The sequence below is a fragment of the Trematomus bernacchii genome, unplaced genomic scaffold (assembly GCF_902827165.1).
Source record: "Trematomus bernacchii unplaced genomic scaffold, fTreBer1.1, whole genome shotgun sequence".
Lineage (NCBI taxonomy): Eukaryota > Metazoa > Chordata > Actinopteri > Perciformes > Nototheniidae > Trematomus > Trematomus bernacchii.
Window position 1 is genome coordinate 20527507 of NW_022987973.1, and position 26288 is coordinate 20553794.

A 26288-nucleotide genomic window follows, 5' to 3' on the forward strand; every position below is an offset into this window, starting at 1 on the left:
ATGTTAATATTGCTCCATATCTGCGGGTTATATGTATAAGCCACTGATTTTACCATATCAACTTCTAAAGTGACCCTGTGATATTTGGATGGGGAAGGTTTGTGAATTGGGACAGATTATTTGGAGCATGGTTTGTCTACAACACATGGGTTTGCAAAGACTGACCCCTGGTGGTCCAATGAGGCAGTTTAAGGTTCAAACTGACTTGTTCAGTGCTTTGGATAGCTGAAGTGCATACAATCCCACAAACAAAAAAAAGATAACTCAGCCAATATGGTGGGCTTCTCAGGTCAGAAAACATAACAACTTGGGCTATGTCACGTGTTGGCTCATTAGAATATACCACCCCCCAGTTAAGAATCTCCACATCTGAGAGCTACTGTACCTTTGCAAAGGTGTCCCATATTTTTCTCATTAATAGTAAAGCATGTAAACATGTTTTGGTAGAAACCAAAAATACCAATATGAACCTGAAAATTAGCAATATATATCCCCTTTAATCCAAACATATCTGAGATAACACAAAATAAACTAGATTTAACAAAGAAATGCTCTGATCTCAGAAAGCATCCCAGTCTTTCCCAGTTTTTAACATCATGTGGTCACCATGAGAGCAGCAGTCAATGCAAAGTGCTCTAACATGCAGTAATTGCCACTGGATGCTTTGAGACAGACACCTGTGAACGCAATTAAAAAGTCCTAATTTCACTCTAGCTATACCAAACACACATACAAAATAAGCTTTACTTAAAAAGGTATATGTTTTCAAGTTGCCCTTCATCTACTTTGTGTCTTTTAATATGTGTTGTTTGTATCACATCACACACAAAAAAAACAGAGCTCATTGTTAGTAGTAGTAGTGTTAAAAATAAGTTAGCCAGTGGTTCTTCTGGAATGGAAAATTCTTTATTTTCTTAAATGATTGTAGGGCCATCTGCTGGACAACCAGGTTCATTATTACAGGAGCACCATACCAGGGATAAATCCAGGAATATTTAGTATTTTCCTGTACCTTTTTTTAAACATTCCTTCCACTCGTAGCATGCTGTGGTGTTTGATATTCTTTATGTTTTTCCACACTTTGGGTCAGCCATTGATTCACATCCTTCATTGTTTTTGTTTTTTTAACATTACATAGCATTTAGCTGACGCTTTTATTCAAAGTGACTTACAGTAAGGGCAATAAACCATAACAATTAAAACTAAGGACAACATGAACAGTGCTGACATATTTACTTCAAACAAGCAATATCATTCATATATTGTGTCTACAAATGTATTTGGAGGTCAAATTGTCACGGTGGGGTAAGGAAGGCAGGACCCAAATGCAGGACAAAACAGGGGAGTAAGATATAAGGATATAAACAAAAGGCAAGCTTTATTAAATAAATGCTGCTACTTAATAAATCAAAAACTGAAGGGGAAGGCAACTTTAAGCAAAAGAAAAGTAGCAAACAAAATCAGAAACAAACCGGGAAGACTTAGGAGACAAGGGAGGGCAGCCGAGGGGAATCCAAAACATGCAGACAAGATAGACGAGGGAACGACGAACTGAAAGAGTACACGAGGGAAGACAAGACTAAATACACACAGGTCCAATCACAAGACAAGCCACAGCTGGGGAGTGGAGTTGAAACACAGGGGCAGCAGGTGAAAACAATGAGACAATCAGGCACAGCAGGGAAAACATAGGAAGTAAAACACAAGACAAGACAACAAATACAAATAAAACAATAAACTATTAACACAAAAACTAAAATCATGACAAAAGCCTATGGAACTTATTTCCTTGGGAGATGCAATGCATGTGTTCTTAATTAAATAAAAATAGATAAATAAGGAATGATGATAAACATGTAAAACATTAGGCGCGTTCACACCAAGTACTTTTCCCACAATAGTTCATGAGAACTCAGTTAATGAGAACTCTTTTAGTTCTGATGAACTAAAGCAGATCGCGTTCACACCGAAATGAGTTCCTGGGGGTGGATTAGGCAAATGAAGCCGCTGACGTCACTTCTTCTTCTTCTGCTTTGGGTTTACTGGCAGGCCGCAAACAACTTCACGGCGAGTACAGTAGGTGGCACCTTAAAGTAGCAATCCGCCAAAAAAACGAGAGAAGAAGAAGAAGAAAAACCTCCCGCGTATACTGCCACGCCCACCTGCTGTATATGAGGCGTCTGTTTACCTTCCGACCTCAGACATGAGCTTCGTCTGAGTTATTTAAGCAAACACAAATACAGATCGTCGACCAGTCAAATGCAATAGCAATGCTGATTCGGAAGCGTAGGCGGTTAAGAAGGATTGACAAAAGGATTGGACGACGACATGCACGCGCTATGGATTGCGTAACCTGTGTGAAATTAATAAACTGTGCCAGGTGTGTCGTATGCACAGTAAATAGGCTCAGCAGTTAACACATCGTTATTATATATTCTCCTGAGAGCAACTGCATCCGTCTGCCATGAACCCGACAGAAACCTACGTGTTAGTTTTGGCCCATAGTGGCCTCCATTTTGTGTTGTGTAAAATGGGGGAAATAAAAAGTTAGCAAATCCCCATGACTAAAAATATAAGCAACACATAAATAAAGTAGGCTACTCGAATTTCACTGACCGCAAAACCGCATTCATGCACCGTCTCTTTTAACCGCAGAGCGAGTCACAATAGTCCGATATAAGCATGAAGAATAGTCCACAAGGCACCAGCACAACAAACACGGCCGAGTTCAAATTATGTTCCCCGGATGAGCTGAGCAGGCAGAGTCCCTGTAGCATCACAGAGCAGCTAGCAGAGAGACAGAAAGCTAACAACAGCAGTTGTTAGCATTCACTGGAATGACCTGTCACTCATGTGACCAATCCCTAATTTATGCAAATCTATGCTTAACTGATGGGCCAAAGAGGTGGAGGGCGCCGCGTGCACGGGAGCTCCGTGCCGGCGCCTCTCCCTTCGTCTCACCGTCGCGCTGTGCTCCCTCGCCTGCAGGGAAGCCCGTGGAGGAGCGCGCTGCCGCGCCTGAGGAAGAGCCAGCGGTAGCATGCGGCTAAACTGCACCCTCTCCTCCTCTAGGCGACTGAAGCACTGGGTGACCGAGGATATCGACCCGAAGAGCCCCTCCGTGGACACGGGGGCTCCAAGGAGATCCTCTCGGTCCTTCTTGGATAGGGTGGTGAGTCCTAGCCACATGTGACGCGACGCCACTGTGGCCAAGGACATCACCCGCCCCGCTGCGGCGGCCACTCCATGGATCAGATTATTCATCTGACCAATGCAGCGGTCCGGATAATCGCTCCCGTCCTGAGGCGGGAGGGCGGGGGCGTTTGCCTGAGAGGTAATCAAGGAGACACCCAACACGCCGAGATTATTAGCCGCAGCCGCCATCTGTGCTCCGAGCCTGAATATTTTGTCCAAATACTCCAGGGTGTCTCGGTCCCGCGGCAGCGGGGGCAGAGGTTTCTTTCCCTCCGCCCAACCAGCTGCCTGCGGAAGCAGATGGGCCGCCAGGCTCTCATCGAGGGGGGGCACACCGGGACACGCCGTGTCCGAGCGGCCCTGCTCCCTGATGATACCCGCCATGGCTGCTATTGGGGCCTTCGTCTTCAATGGCCGCCGCCACGTCGCCTCCACACACTGCCAGATATCTGGCAATGGGGGCGAGACGAAGGCCGGCTGCGCCGGAAGCACCGGGCCGTAAAACCCCTGCCGAAGCGGCTTACAGGCCTCGGTGGCAGCGGTGGGGGGAGCGGTAAGCCCACACGCTCCGCCGCCAGGGTCATCACTGCCGGGAAGTCCAGACGCGCAGACCTGTGTGCTGGACCCTCCTGGCCGCCGGACCCGAAGGTACCAGACAACGAGGCGTCCTCGTCGTCTTCCTCCTCCGTGAACGCGGCCACCCGGCCCCTCGGGAGGGTGAACTCAAATGGCACCTCGTCATCCTTTTCATCCATCTCCACCACCTCGAGGTCCTGATCCTCCACCTCCACCTGCGGGCCGAACTTCACCCGGAAATGCTCGCCACGATGTCGGCGGCTTAGCCGAGGGATCATGCGGCAGGCGTTACAGGCCAGGGCATGTCGGGCAGGTCCGGTGCTCAAGGAGTGGTTCCATGCTTGTTTTTATCTCTTTTCTCTTTCACGTCTTTGCTCAGTGTTTCACTTCAGCTCACTGAAGAGAAAGGGATGACAGTCAGGAGGCGAGGCCTCCTTTTATACGGTGAGATGCGCGCGCATTCATGTAAGCCCGCCCCGGGGGCGGCTACATCTATAGAAGTCTCAGTAGGTGAATGTTTGCTTGATAAGGTAGTACCCATAGAGTCCAGTAGAGGGCGGAGCCTGTGAGAGATATAACAAGATAAAACCATAACACCTCTATCAGCTGACGCCAACAGGCAGGAACAGGGAGACAAAACACTGAGAGGGCAGCTGTGCTCAGCGAGGGCAGTACAAACTGATAAACTTGGTCGAATGTTATGGGCCTAGGAAAATATTTCCCCAACAGCAGCAAACTGACTGCAAGTGAAGCCGTTTCCTTGCTCAAAATAATCAGTTACACATAGTGAACAGAGCTTTAATGAAAACTCATATCTCATATTTTGAATATTTCGGGGGCATGCTGTTCTAAATTAACACGTTCATTGAAATACTCAAACGACAAATCAAATTGTTGTTCTTTTAAAAATAAATTCTCAACACTTATAAGCTTGCTGTTTGTCCTAGTGTATTACAGAGCTTTTTAACATAACATTAGTAGGGAGAAGGGGGTAAATTGAGCCAGTGGGTAAGTTGAACCACCCCCTGTAACCAGGCAACGCCTTATAGTTGTAATCACGTGACCAGAAATTATGCAAGCTCCTCCCATGTATCATTGTCTGTGAAAGAGAGATGCTCATTGTGTTCTGGTAAGTAAACATTTTTACAAAAAAAAATGTTTTGCTTGTCAAAGTACATTTTCTAGATGTCAGCTATATCGGCTGTCATGTCAAAAAAAAATGATCCAGATTTAAACATATATTGTATATGTTGATGTGTTGGCAGCGTATTAAACCATGTGAGTCATTAAGCTAAAGATGACTCTGAATTTTAATGCTAGGCTATTTTTTCTAAAATGGTGGCTATGGGGTAAAGTGAACCATGGGCCTTGGGGTAAGTTGAACCAGTTTTTCAATGGAGAAATGAATGAAAGTAGGCCAAGTTGAAGTTACATTTAAAGTTGAATTTACCCTGTGTTTGATTGGTAAGATGTATGAAATTGTATCACCATTTGTATGATTACTTTTCCTTTTAACATGTTAAAAAGAAAATCAATCAATTCAATCGAAATTTATATTAAAAATATTTGAAAAACTAAACTTGTATTTGGTTTGTTATTTATTGTTTAAAGTTACCTTTAAGATTTGTTGTAGGTATGCCCAGGTTTGAACAGGTATGCCCAGGTTTGAACAGTGGTTCAATGTACCCCCTGACCTGGATCAACTTACCCCTAACCCGGGGCAAGTTGAGCCACAAGACCACTTTTTTTTTAGAAGTAATATTTTCACTGCCCTTGATCAAATATTAATTATTATCATTGCCATTGATAGGAGACATCCTGAATTATAGGTGTGTGCTTTCATTTTTACTATGTGTCATTTCTCCTTGCTTAGAGGACAGCATAACTAAAAAATGGCTCAATTTACCCCACTCTCCCCTAAAGGAGTAGGACAGATGAGTCGAAAAAACACAGTCCTGCATGTTGTAAAGAAGCAAAGATATTCAGAAAGGGTGATGAAGATGAGATTAAATCTGAACTGAATGAATAAAGATCTCTTCTGAGGATTCTCATTTCTTATCAGTACTGCATCTGCACACACGTTCCTGTGTTTGTCCTCTGGTGTGGTTGCCCTGCTGAGCTCACACTTTGATACAACTGTATTATCTTTTGTCACTATGATATGATGAGGACACAATAACATGATCAGGTGTGCCTATTACAATGAAAACAGCCCTGAAGTAAATCTTATTATAATCAAGCTTTGTTTTCACAAAGCTTGATTACACAGAGAAAGATTAACAGGCTGAGAGACTGCCTGGCAGGACCTATAAATAGAGACTCAAAGCAGGAATATCTGCTGCTGGATTTTTTTAACCATAATTTTGTTTAATCTGTCACTATTAGAAGTGCAATACCTACATTAATTACAGTACTAACCATTTAACAATAACACATGGATTAGTGCACCTTAAAAATGCCTGCTATTATGTTTGGCTTTCCTTAAAATAGTAGACTACCCTAAAATAGGCTAAATTTAAAGTGGACCTATCATGCTATATTTGAATAATATAGTGTAGGACCATACCTACTGTATATAAGGCATATTTATACTTTTTTTTTTTCAAAATACCAAACAGATCATGCATTTCAGCCATGCCTCATTTTGCTCAATTTGACAATTTCTAGCTCTGTTTTTGCAAGGGCTGATTCTGTGAGAACAGCACCATCTACTGGCCTGGCATATGTACTACAGCGTCTCCAGCGCTTTCGAACGGCAATGGCCGTGGCTGTCTCCTCCTGATTGGTGGAGTTGGCCCAATAGCCGTAGCGCCACTGTCCTGACGTCAGGACAGTGTTCAAATCTGGATCAGTTTTTATCAGATCCGTTGCAGCCCCTTTTTTAGAGATTTGGGTATGGAGGAAAATAGAGAGGGTTGTGTTTTCTGACACTTGGTGAGTTCCCTGGAACACCGGGGACACTTATTCAGGTATAAAAGACGTACAAAAGTGCATTTTGCATGATAGGTCCCCTTTAACATGCGTTCAATTTAAAAAAACAATGCAAAGAAATGTTGTTTTTTTTCAAACATGGCGCATACATTACCCATAATGCAGTCCTAGGCTAGTGTAGCTTTTAGCCTGCAGCAGAGATGACTAATTGGACTTCCTTACATCCACAACCTCAAAACTTCCCTTTGTATAAACTTGTAAAACAAACTTTGAATTAGTATATTTAGTAGCATATGTTCCTGTTTATAGTGACAGCCAGACATCACATCAGTCCTCCCCTCCTGTTAATGCAGACGGTGACGGTCGTATTTAAAGCAGGGTTGCCAACTCTCACGCATCTGGCGTGTGACACACGCTTTCACTCTCAATCTCACGCTCTCACGCTGCCCAAACTATTCTCACGCCAAAAACAAGATGAACCGCCGATCGTCTTTGGTTGGTTATTTACAATGTTGAGTTGACAGCTGCTCAAGCTGTCAAACCGCTCCCTCCCCGCCCCCCACCACTCTTAACAACGTTAACAGACAGCAGAGCAGTGGGAGCCGGTTGGTCAATCCCCGACCCGTATTGCGCATGCGCAGATCTAAGATCCAGTAGAAATGATAAAAAGTAAAAGTCTGCTGCTTATTGTTCTACTAGGCCAAAATAGAGTCAAAGAGTATATGAGAGTGAGAGTGTGAGTGTGTTAATTAATATATTTGGCAGTTTGGAGTAAGTCTGTAGATTTGTTTGTGTCTGTGTGTTTCATGTATAGGCCTCTCACGATAATTAATTTTGTTGGATACATTTTCCCGGAAATTATTGCGATAAACGATAATATTGTCGGCACCGTTGTATGACCATTTTAGACCACTGACATAATGATAATATATAATAATAATTCAAGTACATACTTTCAAACTGCTAGTCACATCCTCATGTAAATGGCAATTTATCGAGGTCAGAAAAGTTATCGAGTTCATTTTTATTTATCGTACGATATGTCAATTAATTGCTTATCGCGACAGGCCTATGCACACAATAAAACAGTGGAAACAAACATGTGATTGACTTTCATTAGTGAATGAAACTTTGTGCCCTTGTATATATTGTATATATATCCTATATATATGCTAAGGTCCCGCTACTGACACGATAGCAGTCATTTAGTACGCATATTAAACCCTTGATATCAAAATCTCACTCCGGCCAGGTACCCAAAGTTGGCAACCCTGTTTAAAGTCGTTTCCCCTTTAAAATATTTTTGGAAGCGTCGATGCTGTTCTGTCCAGAGCTATGAGGAGGGGAGGAGACGGGGGGGATAACTCAGAATGACAGATGCACAGGCAGATGATACCACACGTTTCCACCATGTAGACGCAGACTGGCAGATGGACTCCGCTTCACATTCACACTTGAATCCAGCATGTATCCTGCTCTGACTGCACACACCGGCTGACGTGTTCGGATTTTTCTGCAGAGATAAACAAAAACACTAACGCAGGTAAGCATGTCACTCAGTTGTATGCTCCTATTGCATCCTCTATTCTCCCCGCATCAATTATTCACGTCAGGTCTTTATCGGGGATGAACTTTCGATCCTGCGGCGTCAGATTACATTGACAGTTATGGTGTGTTATTTTACAGATAGAGTAAAGCAGATAATGGTAAAGGTTTGCATGCCACGCAGTAGACAGCTGTAAACAAACAGAGCAGACATGCGGCTGGCTTTCAGCACCAAGGACAGAACACCGGAGGCTGCTGCGTAGGGAGAAACCAGATGCAGAACTGGCAACACAGCATACAGCTTGAATGCTCCCTCTGTGAATTAGAGGCAGTTATATTAGTTTATCGACGAGAGGTTGTTTTAAGATTCAGAGCCAACATCTCAATCTGTTTTGGGTTGAGCGGTTTGATTGCTTTTTTCTGTTTTCCTAGAAACCACAAGGTATGAGGTGGGTGTTTTCCTCTGTCAGACTTACATACATGTTAATTTACAGTAGCTGTTTTGTCACCAGGGAGAGAATACCAATTAAATACATAATCTGTCATATTATCATGAGAGGGATGAGCTTTTAAAGATGTGTCAGGCTATTTTTTGTGGCCCAAATTCATTTCAAAGGGCTTCAGAACATTTGAAAACACTTTCTATCCTGACTCTCTGTAAGGAAAGACGAAAATAGGAAAGGTACAATATGGAAAATCAGGATGATACTGTAAGGTGGATAGATGCAAACTGATAAGAATAATAAGGATCTTGAAATGTCTAGCAACTCCAAGTCATCAAACAGGCACAGAGCTAATCATGTGAGCTCTTGAGGTGCTCCAGATTTGTGCATCCGTAGGGTTTCTGCACTCATTATATTGACAAAACTAGCTCTTCTGTCTCTGTCCGCCACTAAACAGGTCAGTTTACAAAATATGTATCTGACAAAAACTGTTGATTCTTATCTCTGGCCATCCAGATAGGGGTTTTTATTTGTATCCAGGTATTTGGATATCAGAGACAGAGATTTATCTTGCATAATTGAATCATTAAAAAATAGTTTACAGTCAATCTCTTTCTTGTTACTCTGGATAATGCACAGGTAGGTAAGAGTTTATGTAAATGGTGGAGGCATCAATATCAGAGGCAGTGGTGAAGAAAACAACCTACAGTAAAGTCTTGTCTTATTTGCATTTTTTGTTTTTACCACTAAGGAGCTAAGGCGGCACTGAAAATAAGAATTCATCTTCATTAAGAAATCAAAATCAGTGAGCTCACAATTCCAGTTAGAGCAAGTTTTCAGCCTATGAAAATGACGCATCTTAAAAGCTTTTTCATTATATCAGAACTAAATGGTACAACACCCCTTCAAATGAAAGAGCAACATTATGTTCTTCATGACTAGACCTGACCAGAAGAGAGAAACACTGTAAACATGAAGATGTTCCTTTAATTTGTCTTTATTTCTATTCAGTTTGCCAGTAAAATAATCCTAAAAAGTAGACCATGACCTTGTTAGCGGGTGAGCTTTTAAAACGTCTTGTGTTCCCTTTATTTTGTTCACTATCTTGAATGAGGCTCCATCACTGTGAATCAGCTGTTTTGTATAGTTATTATCATTTACACAGCTTTCAGTCTGTTTAAGAGCTAAATTGGAGATTCTCTAAATGATGTAGGAATCTGCCACTGAAAATGAAAACCTGTCAGGCTCCATTTTCTGCTCTGTCATTTCCAAGGGCTGAAGTAGAGCTAGTCTTTGTTTCTGTGCTTAATTTCTTAATGCCAAAACCTGTTTCTTTTAAGTTCCTAAACATATTATCTTTAATCATGCTGCATTATATATGCTAAATCATTCATCCAATGATCGAAACATGGTCTGTGACGCTTTTCTTTTACAGAAAATGGCTGCCGCAGGTATCCTCTTCACTTTGTGGATGGCCACAGTCTTTCCCACTGGACTCGGATGCCCTGCGCTCTGTTCCTGCGCAGATAAATATGGCCGCCACTTTGCTGAATGCTCCTACAAAGACTTAGCTGAGGTACCGGACGGTTTGCCTGCTAATGTGACGACTGTGAGTCTGTCCGCTAACAAGATCAGTGTGATACCGTTGGGGAGCTTTGACAATGTCACTCGCGTGACGTCGCTGTGGATGGCCCACAATGAGATCGTCACAATCGAAGAAGGGTCTCTCACGCCTTTGGTTCATCTGCGTAACTTTGACATCGGCCACAATAGAATCGTAGACTTCCCTTGGGAGGATCTGCAGAACCTCACAGGCCTGCAGCTGCTGAAGATGAACCACAACGAGATGGTCCACCTGCCGAGGGACGCCTTCTACAACCTCAAAGACCTGAGGTCACTCCGACTCAACAATAACAATTTCATTACGATAATTGATGGGACGTTTGACGGTTTGGTGTCTTTGTCCCACTTGCAGGTTTATAAAAATCCTTTTGCATGCACCTGCTCCCTCGACTGGCTCAGAGACTGGATTTCAAAGACCATGATCACGGTCCCAGAGCAGAATTTAATCACTTGTGCTACTCCACCCAAACTTAGAGGAGAAGTGATTGGAAAGTTGCCTGAGTCAAAGTGCACAAGCCCGAATGTGACAATACAAATCAAGCCAAATGTTCACAACAAGACTTTCCACGAGGGCGGTGTGTTGGTCTTGACTTGTGAATTCGTAGGAAATCCAAAACCTCTGGTCATGTGGAATATCCAAAGCAAAAGCCAGAGGCAAGAGCTGGTGTTGTCCTTCACTGAGGATGACTCAGCAGAATCGAAAGAGGACTCCATGCTGTCCTATAATCCTTTCAAAGTCTTTAACAATGGCACTCTTATCATTTCACAAATCCGGAAAGAAGATGGTGGCAACTACAGCTGCTCGGCCACAAATGAGTTTGGAAGAAGCGAGGTTTCGGTGTCAGTGGACGTGGTGGCTTTACCTAAACCAACACCAAGAAAACCAATTTCCACAACGCCTGTTTTTACTAAAACGCACCCATCTATACGCCAAACAACAGGCAAACCATTGTTTTTAGATTCTGTGCGTCACTTTGATATCAAGAGAAAAGACTTCATTAAAGTAGTACCTACTTTCCCGCCCACTGTGGAGATCAAGTCTTCTGAGGAGTCAACAACATCCCCATCACATGCTAGTAAATGTGGCTTGACTGCTAACACGAGATACATTTCTAGTCATGTCTTTAATGAGAGCGTGGAAGATATCAAGCAGTACACATTTGACTTTGGAGTCATTGCATTAGGAGTGTCAGAAACAGAGGCAACAGTGCGACTCAATCCTCTTCTCATACCGAGAGACAGTGGCATCAACCAAGCCCCAAAAACTGCCGCAACGTCTAATGAGAGCTTCCACAATGACAGTGAAAAGCATCACGGCCTTTCTGCTGTCGGTAAAAACTCAAATGGCTTGTATCTGTGCGTTGCTGCTGATCTCAGACATTCGGCCGTGCAGTGGTCAAGAATCAAAGATGGCGTCAACACATATATGTTCAGTGGTTTACGTCCCGACACCAACTACTCCCTGTGTCTGACGTACAGAGGGGAGGACTGTGAGGTCCAGGTTCTGTTCAGCACCAGGAGGAGGGTGCCTAACCTGCTCATCATCATCTCCGTCAGCATCTGCCTCCTGACCGTGTCCACCGTGCCTCTACTCGGTGCAACGTGCTTCCACCTGGTGTACAAATACCGCAGCAAGACCTACAAGCTGATCCTGAAGGCCAAAGATCAGTACCACATGGAGAGGAACCTCGCCCCTAACTTCAGGGCACCTCACACCGAGTCCCGGAGGAAGATTAATGGAAGCCAGCTGGACGAGGAGGAGGGGGAGACAGAGAGCGGAGACGGGGACAAAGAGGCGGATACAGAAGAAAGTGTGATGACTGAGTCCTTTTCTCTGTCTCAGTGCAGGGGGAACTTAGACAACTGTGAGGTCGGGTCTGAGTTTAGTGATAGGTTACCTTTGGGAGCTGAAGCAGTAAATATTACAAGCAACTACGCTTATCCAAACCAGTAATTGTTATTATGTTATTGAATTATTTTGCCTTTGGGTAAAAAGAATTTTTATTATTAGTTTGTGCCAAAGGTTTTAGTTAGCTTTAGCCTTGCAAAGGCAGCAAAGACATATTGTCTGAAAAGACTTGTTTTACTTGCAGAGCTGCATCAATTAGTCACTACAGAGGCTTCCAGATTCAAGGCTCTATCTAATAAAGGATTATCTTATTTGACTTTATCTTGTCCGGGGATGTTTTCCAGACAAACATTTGAGTAAAAGCTGAACTACATACTGGCCCATATTTTTTGTAGCTGGAAATATCACGTCTTGTTGTCCTATTCTTTCAAAATAGGCAACCTATTTCATTTTCCATAAAGTGTGTCTGGATCCAGATCTTTGCCAAAATACAAATAGTGATAGACAATCATCGGAGGCATGAACAAGATATGTTGTGTGTTTAAGGAATTACAATAGTAAGAAAACCTGAATCTTTTAGTACAACTATCTTTTAGTCCACCTATACCAAATATCTGTATAATCTGTTTGGATTTCCACTTGATAATAGAACAACTGGAAAATATAACCTCCAAGCTCCAAGTATGGAATAACACATTATTTATTCATTTTTGCAATAATTACCATCTCACTGTACATTATCCTGCTGAATACATTGCTCCACACTTAAGAAACCACTCTCTTTACGCAATTTAGTTATTTTAAATGATTTTATAGAGTTTAAAATGTTTATTGATTTTCTTAAATAAATAGTCTATTCTAGTCTACGAGATCAGAACTGCGTCCATGACTATCTGTTATTTATAGCAGCGGCCTGCAATTAAGAAATAACATACTGTAAAATGCCACAATTGACCAATCAGAATAGAGTTTTAAACAGTCATGTAATAATAAACATTTGTAGAAGTGAACATAAAGGCTTTATTGTTTATTTGTTTTAAATGAATTTCCAAAATGTTCTTTTCAGACAAAAACCCTGAAAAGTTTTTCTTTGGCCTGAAAACAATCTTACAAATGTATCATTATAAACGAAAAACCTCTGATTGCTGCCAACATGGCACCAGGATGAGGACTTTCTTCAGAGTGTAAAAATGTAACAAAGCTTGTGTCACAAATATAACGCATTGCAAACTGAAATCAACTAGATTCAGGCAGTAGTAAATGTGCTAACTGTAACTAAAATATACCAATACTCTGTGCAGTAGTTTGGAGATGATTTATTTTGGCTTCATTGGATACATATTCTATCATAAGCTTTCAGCATAATGTAACTCAGATAGGCCAACAAGGAAAACTCATTGTCCTGTGTTCAGGCTTTATCTAGCCCATGACAAAAGACTTGGGCTAATCAAAGGTCATTTCAAATAGCTATCCGTTCACATAGCTTCGGGAAAGGCCAGAAAGAAGGGCAAAAGTTGCTATGCCAGTATTGGCAACAATTGCCTGCACTGCAAAACAAACCAAAATGAAACACAAACTGATCACAAAGAGAGTGACGATAAAGGAGAAGAGTTTCAGAGATCTGGAGAAAATGTACTTATAGTTTAGCCTTCTGTGATCTACTCCTTCGATACAGCCATTAACGGCAATGGTTAGCATCATATTAAACTATTAACGAGTATATGTTTTTGTTGAGGTACAACATGGATTTAAACGTGCTAAAAGCTTGTTATGAATTATTTGTCCAATAATGCCAAAAATAACTCCCTTCACCAGCTTTAGTCATCTCATGAGAGTTTAAAACGTTTAGAAAAACTGTGTTGTTTCAAAGAGAAACACAATGTGTCCCAGAGCTATGAGCTTTTCAGTTGTACTGTGAGCAATTTCTATGAAGAAAGAACGGTTTTCATGTTGAATAAAACTTGGTGTTTGAAAAAAGCTCTCTATGTTGCTGGTAAATGTGGACAGCTCAGTATTATCCACCACATGTACTGCAGTGTGTAACAGTACGGGCACTTATGAGCGCCTCTGTGAAGTTATTGCCTTGTTGTACCTGGGTCATGTGTCCATCCTGTTGTATTTCCAAGAGTATTGTGTTAGGAGACCTGCATGCTGTCTGTTGTCCTGTATGCTGCGTCTTGGGTAAATATTCTTGACATAAAGAGTAACTTCTGTATTTGTCTTTATTTGTTTTATACCCCTGTAATAAAGGTAGTAGTAGGATTTACCAAAGTGTTGAAATATCCTCGCTAACTCTCCACTAACTGTGCCTCAATAAAGTTTTGACAAAGGAATACTGAATGGTTGCTCAATTCTCAGTCTCTCTTTTTCCCTCAGAACCTTAAAAAAAAAAGATTTAAAATAATCATTGTATGATATATGCTTTGAATGAAGTTCAATCAATCCATTTGTCTTTTTGGATTTGATAATACATTGTAAATAAGTCAAGTAATAAACCAATTAATTGAAAAATAGTGGGATGACAACAAGAGGGCTGGGTAAACGCTAAACCACTAGTAAATATATCATTTATTACACTGATTACTGACGACAACAAAAAAAAAACCTTCAAACGATGAAATAATAAAGCAATACATGTCGATGAATGTACACATCATTTTTACTTTAAAATGGAATAAATATGAAGTCACACATTCAACAAAAACACTGTACTTTATGGCACAGCCCAAGGAGTTTAAAGACCATTTGCATTTACAGTATGCATTAAAATAGAATGTAGTAAATGTAACAGAAAAGTATAATCAGTCTATTTGAAAAATGCAATGTGTTTAACCTCAAAACCTGTAATTTTTCATCCCATTATAATGATGCTTATGTAGTAGAAATTGTTTCGCAGACAAACTTCTAACAAATAATAATAAGATATTACATTGAACAGTCATTAAGTAGCATATGACGCAAAGGTTCAATTAGAATTGTATCGTTCTCAAATGACATGTTTGCAGTTTATTACTTAGTAAATTACTTTATTTACTTTGCTTTAAAGGGCGAGTGTGTAGCATTCAGAATCAGAATCATAAATCCTTTATATTTCCCGCAAGGGGTACATTTACATGGGGATTTATAAGCTGAATTAATATTAAGTATGCACTGAGTACACTTTTAGAACCAGTACATGACGACATAACCTGAGCCAAAGTGTACTCATTTACTCCCTGCCTAGTATCAGCCCTGAACATTGTGCATGTCAATAATTCATTACTTAAAGTCCTCAACAGTACTGTACAAGCAGATCACAATACAGTATAGTCATTTTGTCATTCACATTATTTTCAATGTTTTTGGGAATTGGTGACCTTGTTAGTCTCAATTTCTCTATTTACACGCCAAACTATTTTATTTGGGGCCCTTCATGACATATATCTTTATTGAGCGGCATACTTTCCAAATTAAATGTTGCCTGCAGTATACTGCGGACCACACTAAGCAGATAAAGGTACTTCATTCAGTTTTATCTTGGTTTGTTGGTGCCTCAGTGGACTGGACTGGCTCGGCGGCAGGCGTAGCGGCCTCTTTCCTGCTGCCTTTACTGGAGCTGCGGTTGGGGGTCCCGTTCAGGGTGCTTTCGGAGGTCTGCAGTGTCTGGAAGTGCTTCCTGGAGCCCAGCAGGGATGGGTTGTTGACCAGCGTGTACACCAGTTGCCAGCGACATTGAATCCTCCGACGGCTTGTAGCCTTGTTTGGCGTGTTCACCTGAATCCCTGAAAGCATGGAGGAGCAGGCTGTCAGGGCAGAACGAGACACCGGACTATGGAACGAGTGAATATAATGCATGTTTCTGTACAGCTGTTTGTATGTTTTGAAAATCTTACAAATCTTATCATATTGTTTTTCATGTTCAAAAAACAGTTTTAGGAGGCGCCTGGGAAACCATGGGAGATTCAACTTTCTTAAACAGACCTAATATCGGGAATTAAACCTGAAAGGTTGGAAATGTACAATACTAAATCATCAGCATATAATGACACTTTATGTTCCTTCTCCCTACTAAAGAAAGGAAGAAATTGTAATGACAGCATGACAACACTTTGAAAAGGAGTGGACAGAGAAGACATCCTTGTCTGGTGGTACCTAAAGGAACATAATCACATTGATGCATAAAGTAATTTCATCTAAAATATGACATTTGGGTCTAATCCAAAATCTTGACACGGTCAGAAAGTAAAAGTCCTACTCAACCCGGTCGAAAGCTTTCGATTCGTCAACGAATATAAGTACTTGAGGATTTTATACAGGAATGCTGGGATAACATGATATGAAGGTTGAAGAATGACAATGTCTATTTTTATAAAACCTTCTTTGATCCCAAAATGTTATGGGTTGAAGCACTGAACCTAACCCTAATCCCTGTCTAGGTGTATATCTAAAATCTTGGCTAGCAATTCTGCATCTAAATCTAGAACACAGGTTTAGCGGATCTTTGTCCTTTTTCAGGAGTATAGATTACATGCCTGAGTATGAAAAGATGAATTGAAGACTTAAAGTAACAAAGGGGAGAATGTTGGTGGAGAGGATATGTATTATATATGTATGTGTTTTTTCAAGGTCTCTACCTTCCTCTGCGTCTCTTATTTTCTGTCCAGCTCTGCCTCCCTCCACCATCATGTCCACCAGCAGGCCACAGAAAGCCTTCATCACCGGGTGTGACTGGCTGACCTCCACCTTCAGGAAGTGGGCGTAGTATCGGTAGGCTGGAATGCATCAAAGTTTACAGAATGTGGCTTAAAAATTTTACATTTTCAAATCTCCCAAACTGATAAAAAACAATCAAAGATGATACCTGGGTCGTAGGACTCTGCAGTTCGGTGAAGAAGACTGATGTCAATACGACCAAGATGGATGATGTTGTACAAAGCTGTTATCACCATTCTCCAAATTGCAGCTACCAGTCCCATCATGATGTTGATCAGGAACAGCAGATAAGTCAAGAGGAACAAACTCTCTCTGCAAATACCCCCAAGCAAATTCAGAAATCATAAAGATGGTTGCCTTTATTTTCTTTATACAGGTAAAGGGGAACACTATTTCAACAATGTGGATGCGACGCAAGATTCCAGTATAACAGTATAAGACTTATCCTTGAATTAGACTTGGTTAGAACATGGATGTATGAAGAGAACTGGATAAAGTGTTGGAGTTGTGTTCCCATTCATTCCTTTGAAAGTTGCTCAGTGGTGCATAAAGCCAAAATGGCATGACTCAAGAGAACCAAAATCCCCGGATCATCTAGATTATTGGGCCCGTAGAGCATGCGTTCTTGCGTTTTTCTTAAGCCTCGCCACATATCCACTCCGTCACAGCCAGACTTGGCTCAGTCAAATGAATGGAGAGGGAAAATAGGTTTGGCTTTTAGCACATTTTAAAACTTTCAGTTTGAATTAGGGTAGGGCCCAATAAAGTCCCAGACTGACACGGAAAACACTACTTACATGTCCAGCGCACTTCCTAGAGGCTTTGATTAGAAACTCTAACAATCAGACTGGTTCTAGTGAAAGGTACAGTAATGGTCCTAGCCATGATAATCTCAAACACTTATTTTTATCAATCTGATCCTTTCAGTGGCACTTTATTGAATCAACATTGACAGTGGTAGCCCAAAAATACCAAAGTTACCTGTCAATTGCCTAATCAACATACTTCATCAAGAAGCTTCACATACCTGTTGTTCAAGTCTCTCGTACCAGCATCTTTTTTGATGAACGCAAACTTCGCAGTCACATGTTGAAGCACTGTAACCAAGATCAGTGTGACCCAACCCGGCCTGAGACAGAACAAATGAAAATATAGAAGTTAAAGGTAATAAGTGTTTTGATCATTAATGATAACATTCAAATAGCGCTAAATGAAACGTTGCCGACTCACCATGACTTTCCAGCGATTTCGAAAGCGATGATATTACGACCGTGAAAAACAGGGATAATGATCAAAAACACCAGGAACAAGAAGCAGATGAAAAACACTACAGTCTGAATCACCATACCTGTCAATAAAACACAGAAACAGGCCATTATAAGAAAAGTATCCAAAATTAATTTTCAAAGCATTAAAGACCAAAGACGGTCTTTGCAAATCATCCAATTTATAACCATGTTTTTAAATCATATTACATATATGTTGAGTAAATATGGATGAATCCAGATTTGGTGCTCTAGTGAGTGTTTGAGGAAGCACGGCATCCAGCATTGTCCTTCAATAAGGTGAAAATCAGTGAAGATGTTAATGTGTTTTTGAGCTTTACCGAGGCAGACGATCGCAGCCTGGTATCCTGTCAAACCCATCCAGCAGACAATGCCAGGTTTAGAAGGACGGATGGTCTTCTGGCTGTTATAAATGCTGTAAACGTCTCCCTTATACAATCCTTTCAGATTTGACCTGAAAAATGGAAAGCAAGTGATAAATTAGGTCCAGACCAGAAGGCATGAGAATCTAATCTCAATTGTAATGTTTGGGGTATGGATGGATGTATCGATGTATGGGTCAAACAAATACAGGGCTATTTTAAATACCCATGAAACCGCTGTCTATATTCTGCCTTTTTTTTACATATCTAACTTTATAACATAATACATGCACTTATTTTACACCAAGCCATATTTTTCTATTCAAAACATTATTTGTAGTTTTGTTGCGTTTTGTTGCGTTTTGTTTTTGTTTGTAATATACAAACCTCATTTTATAGTTTAAAGGGTTGACAGATAAAAGCTTAATTTCAACTTTATAAATTGAATATCCATTTTACCATTAGTGGGTTTGTTGAACTGCCCCCAAGTGGCAAGTGAATTAACCGACTGCTCTAAAATATGAATGTTGGTTCATTTACCAAGCAGCTCAAACTATGGTCCTGCCTCTGACCGGGTTGATAGGCAATGGATGAACCCCAAGGTTTTAGTGCACGTACCTGTGAAGTATCATGGACCTCATGAGCATGACCAGACTGACCAGACAAGAGAGGGTCATTGCACAGAGGTAGCACACTGAAAAACAGCATGGTGGAAAAGAAAAAGAAATCAGTCGCGTATTTTTATAACAATACACTCCCAGAAAGAAAAAAAAGCAGCACCACATACCTTCAAGTAACCAAGTATAAAATGTTACAATTTGGACGACCTCCATCCTGTCGTCTGACAGAACAATCCCAAACCCAAGTAACAGAAAGGCAATGTTTTCATCAATACCAGCACGGACAATGTGGAGGACGGGGACCACCAAGACCACCAACAACAATGCAACCTGAAAGATAAACACATTCCCTTACACACTATTAATTCATGCTCCAGCAAAGCTTTATTATGTTTGAAATACAAGGTCATGATGATGGCTTATTGAAAACGTACATGATATATTGCCACAAGGGCAACAAATGCTGATACGGCCAGTTGTAGTGGAAATCTAAAAACTGAAAGACAAAAACACTTTTGTCACAGTTGAGCTTATTTCAGTCACAGACATTTTAGAATCATTATAGGAAAAAACTTTAAATGATGGTGTCAACTTACAACAGAGTATGACTTAATTAGAAAATGGTTAATATGACAAACAGAAGCTCATTATGTAAGGGTTTACTCACCTTTTTCTGGCATATAAATATAACTCTTTGGCACCTTCAGTATTCTCTCTGCCAGTGTTGGTTTGTCCGCAGATGAAGAGCTACAACAGGACACAATGTACCTTATGTTTACGATGGAGCATTAAGGACATTGTGCGTCAAACAATTAGGGCGCCGGGGGGGAGGGATTCCCGGAAGAAACACATATTTCCCGAGAATAAAGTCATACGAGAAAACCACTTGGATATTGGTTTGAGTTGTAACTCTGCTAGAAAAAACTCAGTATTTACAAGAAAGAAATCTGTTTATACAACCAAAATCAAGTTACGTGGTTAACCATTCTCAATGTGTAATAAAGGTACTTTAAATGTTATATTCTTATATTATTATTGATGTCTGCTTTATCTCCATTTACCTGGCATTTGAGGACTTTTTTTTTAGAAGGGATTTCACATAGTCGGTGTAATAGCTGCTGTCAAGGTCCTGTGAACAAACACGTTGTAATCAAATGATCACAATTTGAAGATAAAAACACTGTATTCCTTTGTTGTAAACATTATAAAAGAAGACCAGCTTAGTGTATAAGCTTTAACAATTGGTTTTTAACAAGAATAAAAAACTAATTGCCAAAATGATAAGTGACTGAAAGGGCTGGTTTTCCAGATCTTTTCCAGGCTACAAGAATTCCCCTTTAAAATCATTAGAAATAAACCGCAGACAGATTAAAGCCACTGTTAAACAAAAACTCTGTTGTATTTTTAGTTTGAAAGGGAGAAAATATCACAGCCCTCGTCATAATCTGCTCAAGGAAGCTGATTTAAACCCACACTGTTCCACTCAAGCTGCTTACAGTAATCATGGTTATGTTTTACATTGTTGGAATTCAGGTTTTTTCCTCAGTTTGACCATGAGCCTGAGATTAGTTTACATGTTGGCATGTTCACATATAGGACATATATACAGACAAATGTTGAATGTTTACATAAAGGACAAATACTATTTTTGTATTGTCAGATGTTTTTCTCACCTCGTCAGTCTTTGGTCCTTTGACGAAGAGCAAAACAAACTGGACACAGATATATGCGAAGCAGGCCAACTGGGGAAGACTTGCAAGCAAAGCATAGTATGTATAGATCTGTGAGGAGGGAAATAAAGAGAGGTTGTTCAAGGCAATCTGTTCTTTAAATTATTGTACAGAAAGATTAAATCTGCAGTAGGCGAATCCATATTTTGATATGAACAGTATTTAAAATGTGAAACATGAAAGTCATTCTGCCTGTAGCTCTGTCACCACAAATACATATCACCAGACTCGTTGTGTTTTAGTGTCGGTTAACAAACTGCAACTTTACTGTTTTATTGTAGTCTCCAAGCTCTTATTAAAGTTGTTTTCTGCTGTTAGAGGTAGCTATTTCCATTCAAACAACACCGATCAGCAAACAGAACAAACTGAGTCTAGATTTATTTTTTGGGGGATTTGGGAGACCAAAATAAAAGAGCTAAAAGTAGAGCAAAGGTGGATTGTAATATGGGTCTAAGTAGATTGCTTTGTGTTTGTGCGGTGTGTAAAAAGGTTACTGTTGGCTAAGTTTACTATAACATAACATCATTTACGGTAATATACCATACCATACCATAACATTTAAAGCTTAGACTGCTGCACCCAAGTGGCCCAAAAAAACAAGCTAATGCAATTAAAAAACAGCTTTAGTTTGTTTAATTGTGTATAATTTGATGTGAACTAGAGGTTCAATGATCTTATAAACCGTGAGGCGATGTAAAGTTGCAAACATCAGAGGTTTAGCTTTAAAGCTCCCATGTCATGCTTTTCCGGTTATTACCCGTCCCCTTGTGTGTTATGAAGGTTTTTATGCATGTAAACGGTGTGCAGAGTCAAAACCCTCAAAGTACACCCTGTAGCGAGTAAAACTCTAACACAGAAAATACCTCCCCAAAACGCCTCGTTGGAGATACGTCACTGCCCATTTGAGTCTTCCATTTAGTTCCGGGTACCGCCTGATGTCATGCGGTACCCGGAACGAAATGGACCAATCCCGAAGAGCTATGGCCACACCAGCAGCGTCGTGTTCCTCCTCCAGAGGTTCGAAGAACCGGCATTTCACAGACGAAAGCTTCCAAAACATTGCCCAGTTTGAGGCCGGATATGCACAGCTTGTTTGGACCGTTTGGAGCAGGGGAAGATCTGGGTATACAACCTGTAAGTTTGCATTGTTATTTGTGTATTTATCAAACAAGACTGTTTAAATGTGTAAACTGTGTTGGACTGCTAAGCCATTGACACAGTGCTAACTAAGTTGCTAGAGTTTCCATATATCAACTCTAATATCAGCAGATGGCCTTGCATACATGTATCTCATAGCAGGAGAATGTCTGCATTCACACACAAAATACCTATTGACAGTATACTCCGGGTGATTTGCCGGTCAGTCGCGAAACGTAATTACATTATAGCTGGCGTAGCGATCTAACACACGGAGCTAGAGCTAGTTTCGGTCAGAAAAACATTTTTGTGATGCTACGTTGCTAGCGTTTAAATATATCAACTACAATGTCAGCAGATGGCCTTACATGTTTGTCATGGCAGGAGAATGTCTGCAGTCACACACACGGAATACTCATACAGTATACTGTACTGTGATTTACCGTACATTGTGACCGTACATATACTGCATGTAGCTAACGAGGCTAGCTGTATGCTAGCGCAAAACAATGTATTCATGCAAGTTACATTGTATGACCGAACGTAGCAGAATACCCGTATACGATTGCAATTATAAACACGTTATTGCTAGCCTAATATGAACCACTAGCTTTTGTTCATAGTAGTTTTATTACACTGCATTATAGTTGCCTTTCCTCCAAGCTAACATTCATATCGTGTTAGCTACCAAGGTAAACAAAGCTAGGTTAGCATATTAGCAGGCAAGCTGTTCATTACACAACTACTACTAACGAATCTAAAACAACTAAGTTTCTCTAATATTTTGTGATTTGCATTTGATTTCGTCCAGCCAGATCCTGGCGGACAATCCATGACGGGGAAGGGATTCTACTACTACTGAGGGTGCTAAAAGGCACCGCACCGACTGTGCGCAGGCAAGATGCGAGGAGGAGGAATGGATGATATACCGTGTATATATGTATATTTATGTTCATTTTGTACATTTCTAAAAATAAAGTTTAATGGAAATACTTAGTAGGCCTATCCTTTCTTCCCTGAATTCATATATAGCAAACCATGATTTGATTTCTCATCAAACAGTAGTAGTTTATAACGGGTAAAAATAACTTACTCTTTGTTATGAGAGTAGCTCGTAGGCCACAACGGAAAGACAAGGAGACATACACGAGTTTACAAAACCACGGCACATTTATTGTAGTAAATGCAGAGACAGGTGGTCGAGGGGAGAGGGTCGCTCAGTTCGTCCTTCTGCAGCCGCTTTGGAGAGAGACTCCGGGCCGCTGGGATTAATAGCACCGGCTACGGAGGTGTCCGTGATCGCGCTGATTACCCTCTTCAGCTCCACCCCACCGTAAGACAAAGGCCCTGAGGCCGTCACACTCTTCTATAACAACAGTTAAAAATATATATGTATATAAAATATACCGCTGTACCGACGCCATGATAAGACTGATGTTACGCTGAGAGCAGCCGGGAAAAGCACTGACATGGGCGCAGCCTCTCTGGTGGTTGACTAATCAGAACGAGTGGCCGAGCTGACCAATCGGAGCACACTAGGCTCACAGGGAGGGGGGGGGCAAGAGCTCCAACGAGTCGTTTAGTGGAGAAAGTGAATACTGCTGAATACACATGCTTGACAGAGATGCTGTATGCGAAACCAATGTGAGTTTGGAAAATTGCACAGTATAAATCTATTTTAGTATACCTCAACAATGTAATTATGATCAGTGGAAATGGCCATGACATGGGCCCTTTAACTAAAACAGCTCTGGTTGTAATAAGTCCTATTGGTAATGGAAGTCAAGGGGCAGCACTGCTGGCAATATTGGATTTTGTTTCAATTTGTAAATCAATGTAACGAAGGCCCTTCAATTCACGGGGTTAGTCTATGGCAGACAGGTCCAGTTAAACCATTAATGAAAATGTCAATATAAAACTACAGTGTTGAAAAATAAACATGTTGTTGTTGGTGTCTCACCTCTGGAGTCTTTGGACAGTCGAACTTCTGCCATACGAGGACCGCGAAATGACCGAAGGAGAGAAGCGTCCCGAACACATAACCTGCTTTGTGCTGCAGAGTGCAACAGACCATCAGAGGATAATACAGGATGGGGTAGTAGAAGATGGCAATTACCTTCATGTACTCTGAAAATCAAGGGGCATAAGAAGAGGATGTGTTATTCCCTGATGTGTTGCCTCCCATGGGTTACCCGATATTGAACAAACAAAAAAGACGGAGCAAAGTCCAGTCTGAGTTGCTTTGAGTCAAACATAAAAATGTCCACCTTTAATCTCCTGTGGAGTATCTTTGGAGAAAGGCAGAGGGTCCGGGGCGATCACCAGCATTGACAGCTTGCTGAACAACAGCCCAAACACAGCCATGACCAGGCCTTTGTGCTGAGTCTGGTCCAGGAAGTTGGCAGGACTGTGTGATCATAAACACGAACCTTAACATAAAAGTAGACAAAACCTGCAGTCTAAAGTCCTATTTATGTCCAGACCTCCCAAATTCACCTGAAGATGGAGGACGATCCTCTTGTGAAACCTTGGCATAATTTGTTTTTCCTGGAGAGAGCTGCCAGGATTAACATGACCACCAGCTACAGGGACACACACATTACATTAAGACTTTATAATGCTTAAAGAAAAACATGTGATTAACTTTAACCTGTTGTAAGCACTTAAAACATTTGTCTTGATTAGCTACTGCTGAATTGTGTCTTGAAAGTCAACAGCTGATTGGCCAAAGTCTGCTATGACTTGTGGCTTCAAAAAATGTCCAATTCTCAATACCACCTCTCTAAGTCATACTTTACTCTTCCTCCTTTAGGTACATATTGTGAACTTATTTGTGTTTCTTTTGAATTAGTGCTATATAATATATAGCTTTTGCCTGCTACAGTATCTCATTAAATCCAATTCACGAAATAACAAAGCAAAGCAGCTTTGAAAATGCAATTGGAAGTTGTAATAAAGCGACCAATCAGACATGAGAACATCAGAAACTCATTTTGCAAAGAGGATACTTCAGACTACGATGCCTTGTTATTTCTGCTGCAGTGACCCAGTATTCCACATTATTTTCTGAACAGGGAAATCGGTCAATGTCCGTTCTATGTGCAGCATGAGAAATGTTCTGACCAAGGTAAAGTGGCCCTCACTTCTAAATGACTGAGGAGAAAATATGGCAAACATCATTAAATGAAATGTCTGCCTGAATCAAAGGAAGCAGGATGCAAAAACTTTAGAACAAAACCTAAACTCTTTGTTTTCTAGAGTTGTTTTATGGTTTATTTAATGTTTGTGCTAACAGAGCAGAGCCAGCCACTTTGTAAGCTGTCTGAGGCTAATGTGTTGCTATACAACGTTCTGATTAACTGTGAAATACATTATGGCCAAATGATGGGGCATTTTCCTTTTCCAATTTTGATATCTCTGTTTTAATTGCATACTTCAATCATTTATTTATTTGACATCACTTGGCTATAAAGGGTCACAACACTAAAAGGTTGGGAACCAGCACTCTAATACACCAACACTAAGCAGATGTGCAATATACTTACAGATATGGACAGCATGCATATGTGGAAGAGCCTGTCTTCCGCTGTGGGGTCACATGGCAATATAACTCTGATAAAAAACACCAAAACACATTGAAATTAAGTAAAAGCTGAATTATTTGCGGATATGGCACAAAATGCAAATACTTGTAAAACAAGAGACAATTATCATTTAAATTGCTTAAATGTCTAAGTCCAAATGTTGCTACTGCCAAAATAGTACCACAGTTTGTTTCGCAATGTAATTGCAATTGATGGGTATATATACATATAATCTATATCTTTAAATGTATATGATTGCATTACTGAAAATGTTCCAATTACAAGACATTTCACTTTTTTCAGCACAAAATCACCAAACAACCGTTTGACACCATCAGTTCTGCTCTTTTTTATCTTCAGGTTTGATACTCACTCTTTGGGGGGTTGGGTTGGCTCTGCGTTGTTTGAGTACCAGTCTGAATAATCATAATAAGAATATTCAAAAGGCTCAAATTCCACCTTGCTGGTATTCATGGCCGCTGTTCAGTCGAGTCCAACAGGATGCAGCGGGATGATTAAAGATCCAGAGGATCCAGGAGCCCTCGCTCAGCGACCTGCTGGTGCTGAAACGTGTCGGGACAGTTTGGACAAAACACCCAGAAACATTCCAGGTCAACAGAGAGCTCAGCAGCAGATTAACAGCTGCACAGGGGGAGTGTGAGGGGAGAGAGAGAGGGGAGAGAGAGGCTCAATAATACAGCCTGTAATAGACATT

At 40.8% G+C, this 26288-nt stretch overlaps 2 protein-coding genes across 2 annotated transcripts; one reads left to right on the plus strand and one right to left on the minus strand.

Annotated features, from left to right (window-relative positions):
• Positions 1 to 8067: 8067 nt before the first annotated feature.
• Positions 8068 to 14502, plus strand: LOC117471248 (immunoglobulin superfamily containing leucine-rich repeat protein 2-like). Its single transcript, XM_034116112.1, has 2 exons — positions 8068 to 8245; positions 10126 to 14502. Exon 2 carries the CDS (start codon positions 10129 to 10131, stop codon positions 12265 to 12267), a length of 2139 nt encoding a protein of 712 aa, XP_033972003.1. The 5' UTR covers positions 8068 to 8245; positions 10126 to 10128; the 3' UTR covers positions 12268 to 14502.
• A 1161-nt stretch (positions 14503 to 15663) lies between these two features.
• On the minus strand, positions 15664 to 26047 carry LOC117471843 (receptor for retinol uptake stra6-like). Its single transcript, XM_034117082.1, has 17 exons — positions 25947 to 26047; positions 25535 to 25601; positions 24486 to 24571; positions 24257 to 24396; positions 23950 to 24116; positions 20796 to 20903; positions 20184 to 20251; positions 19790 to 19869; positions 19557 to 19618; positions 19290 to 19452; positions 19121 to 19196; positions 18461 to 18594; positions 18085 to 18202; positions 17882 to 17983; positions 17003 to 17166; positions 16776 to 16913; positions 15664 to 15923 (listed from the first exon to the last, which is right to left on the minus strand). Exons 1-17 carry the CDS (start codon positions 26045 to 26047, stop codon positions 15664 to 15666), a joined length of 2034 nt encoding a protein of 677 aa, XP_033972973.1.
• Positions 26048 to 26288: the final 241 nt, after the last annotated feature.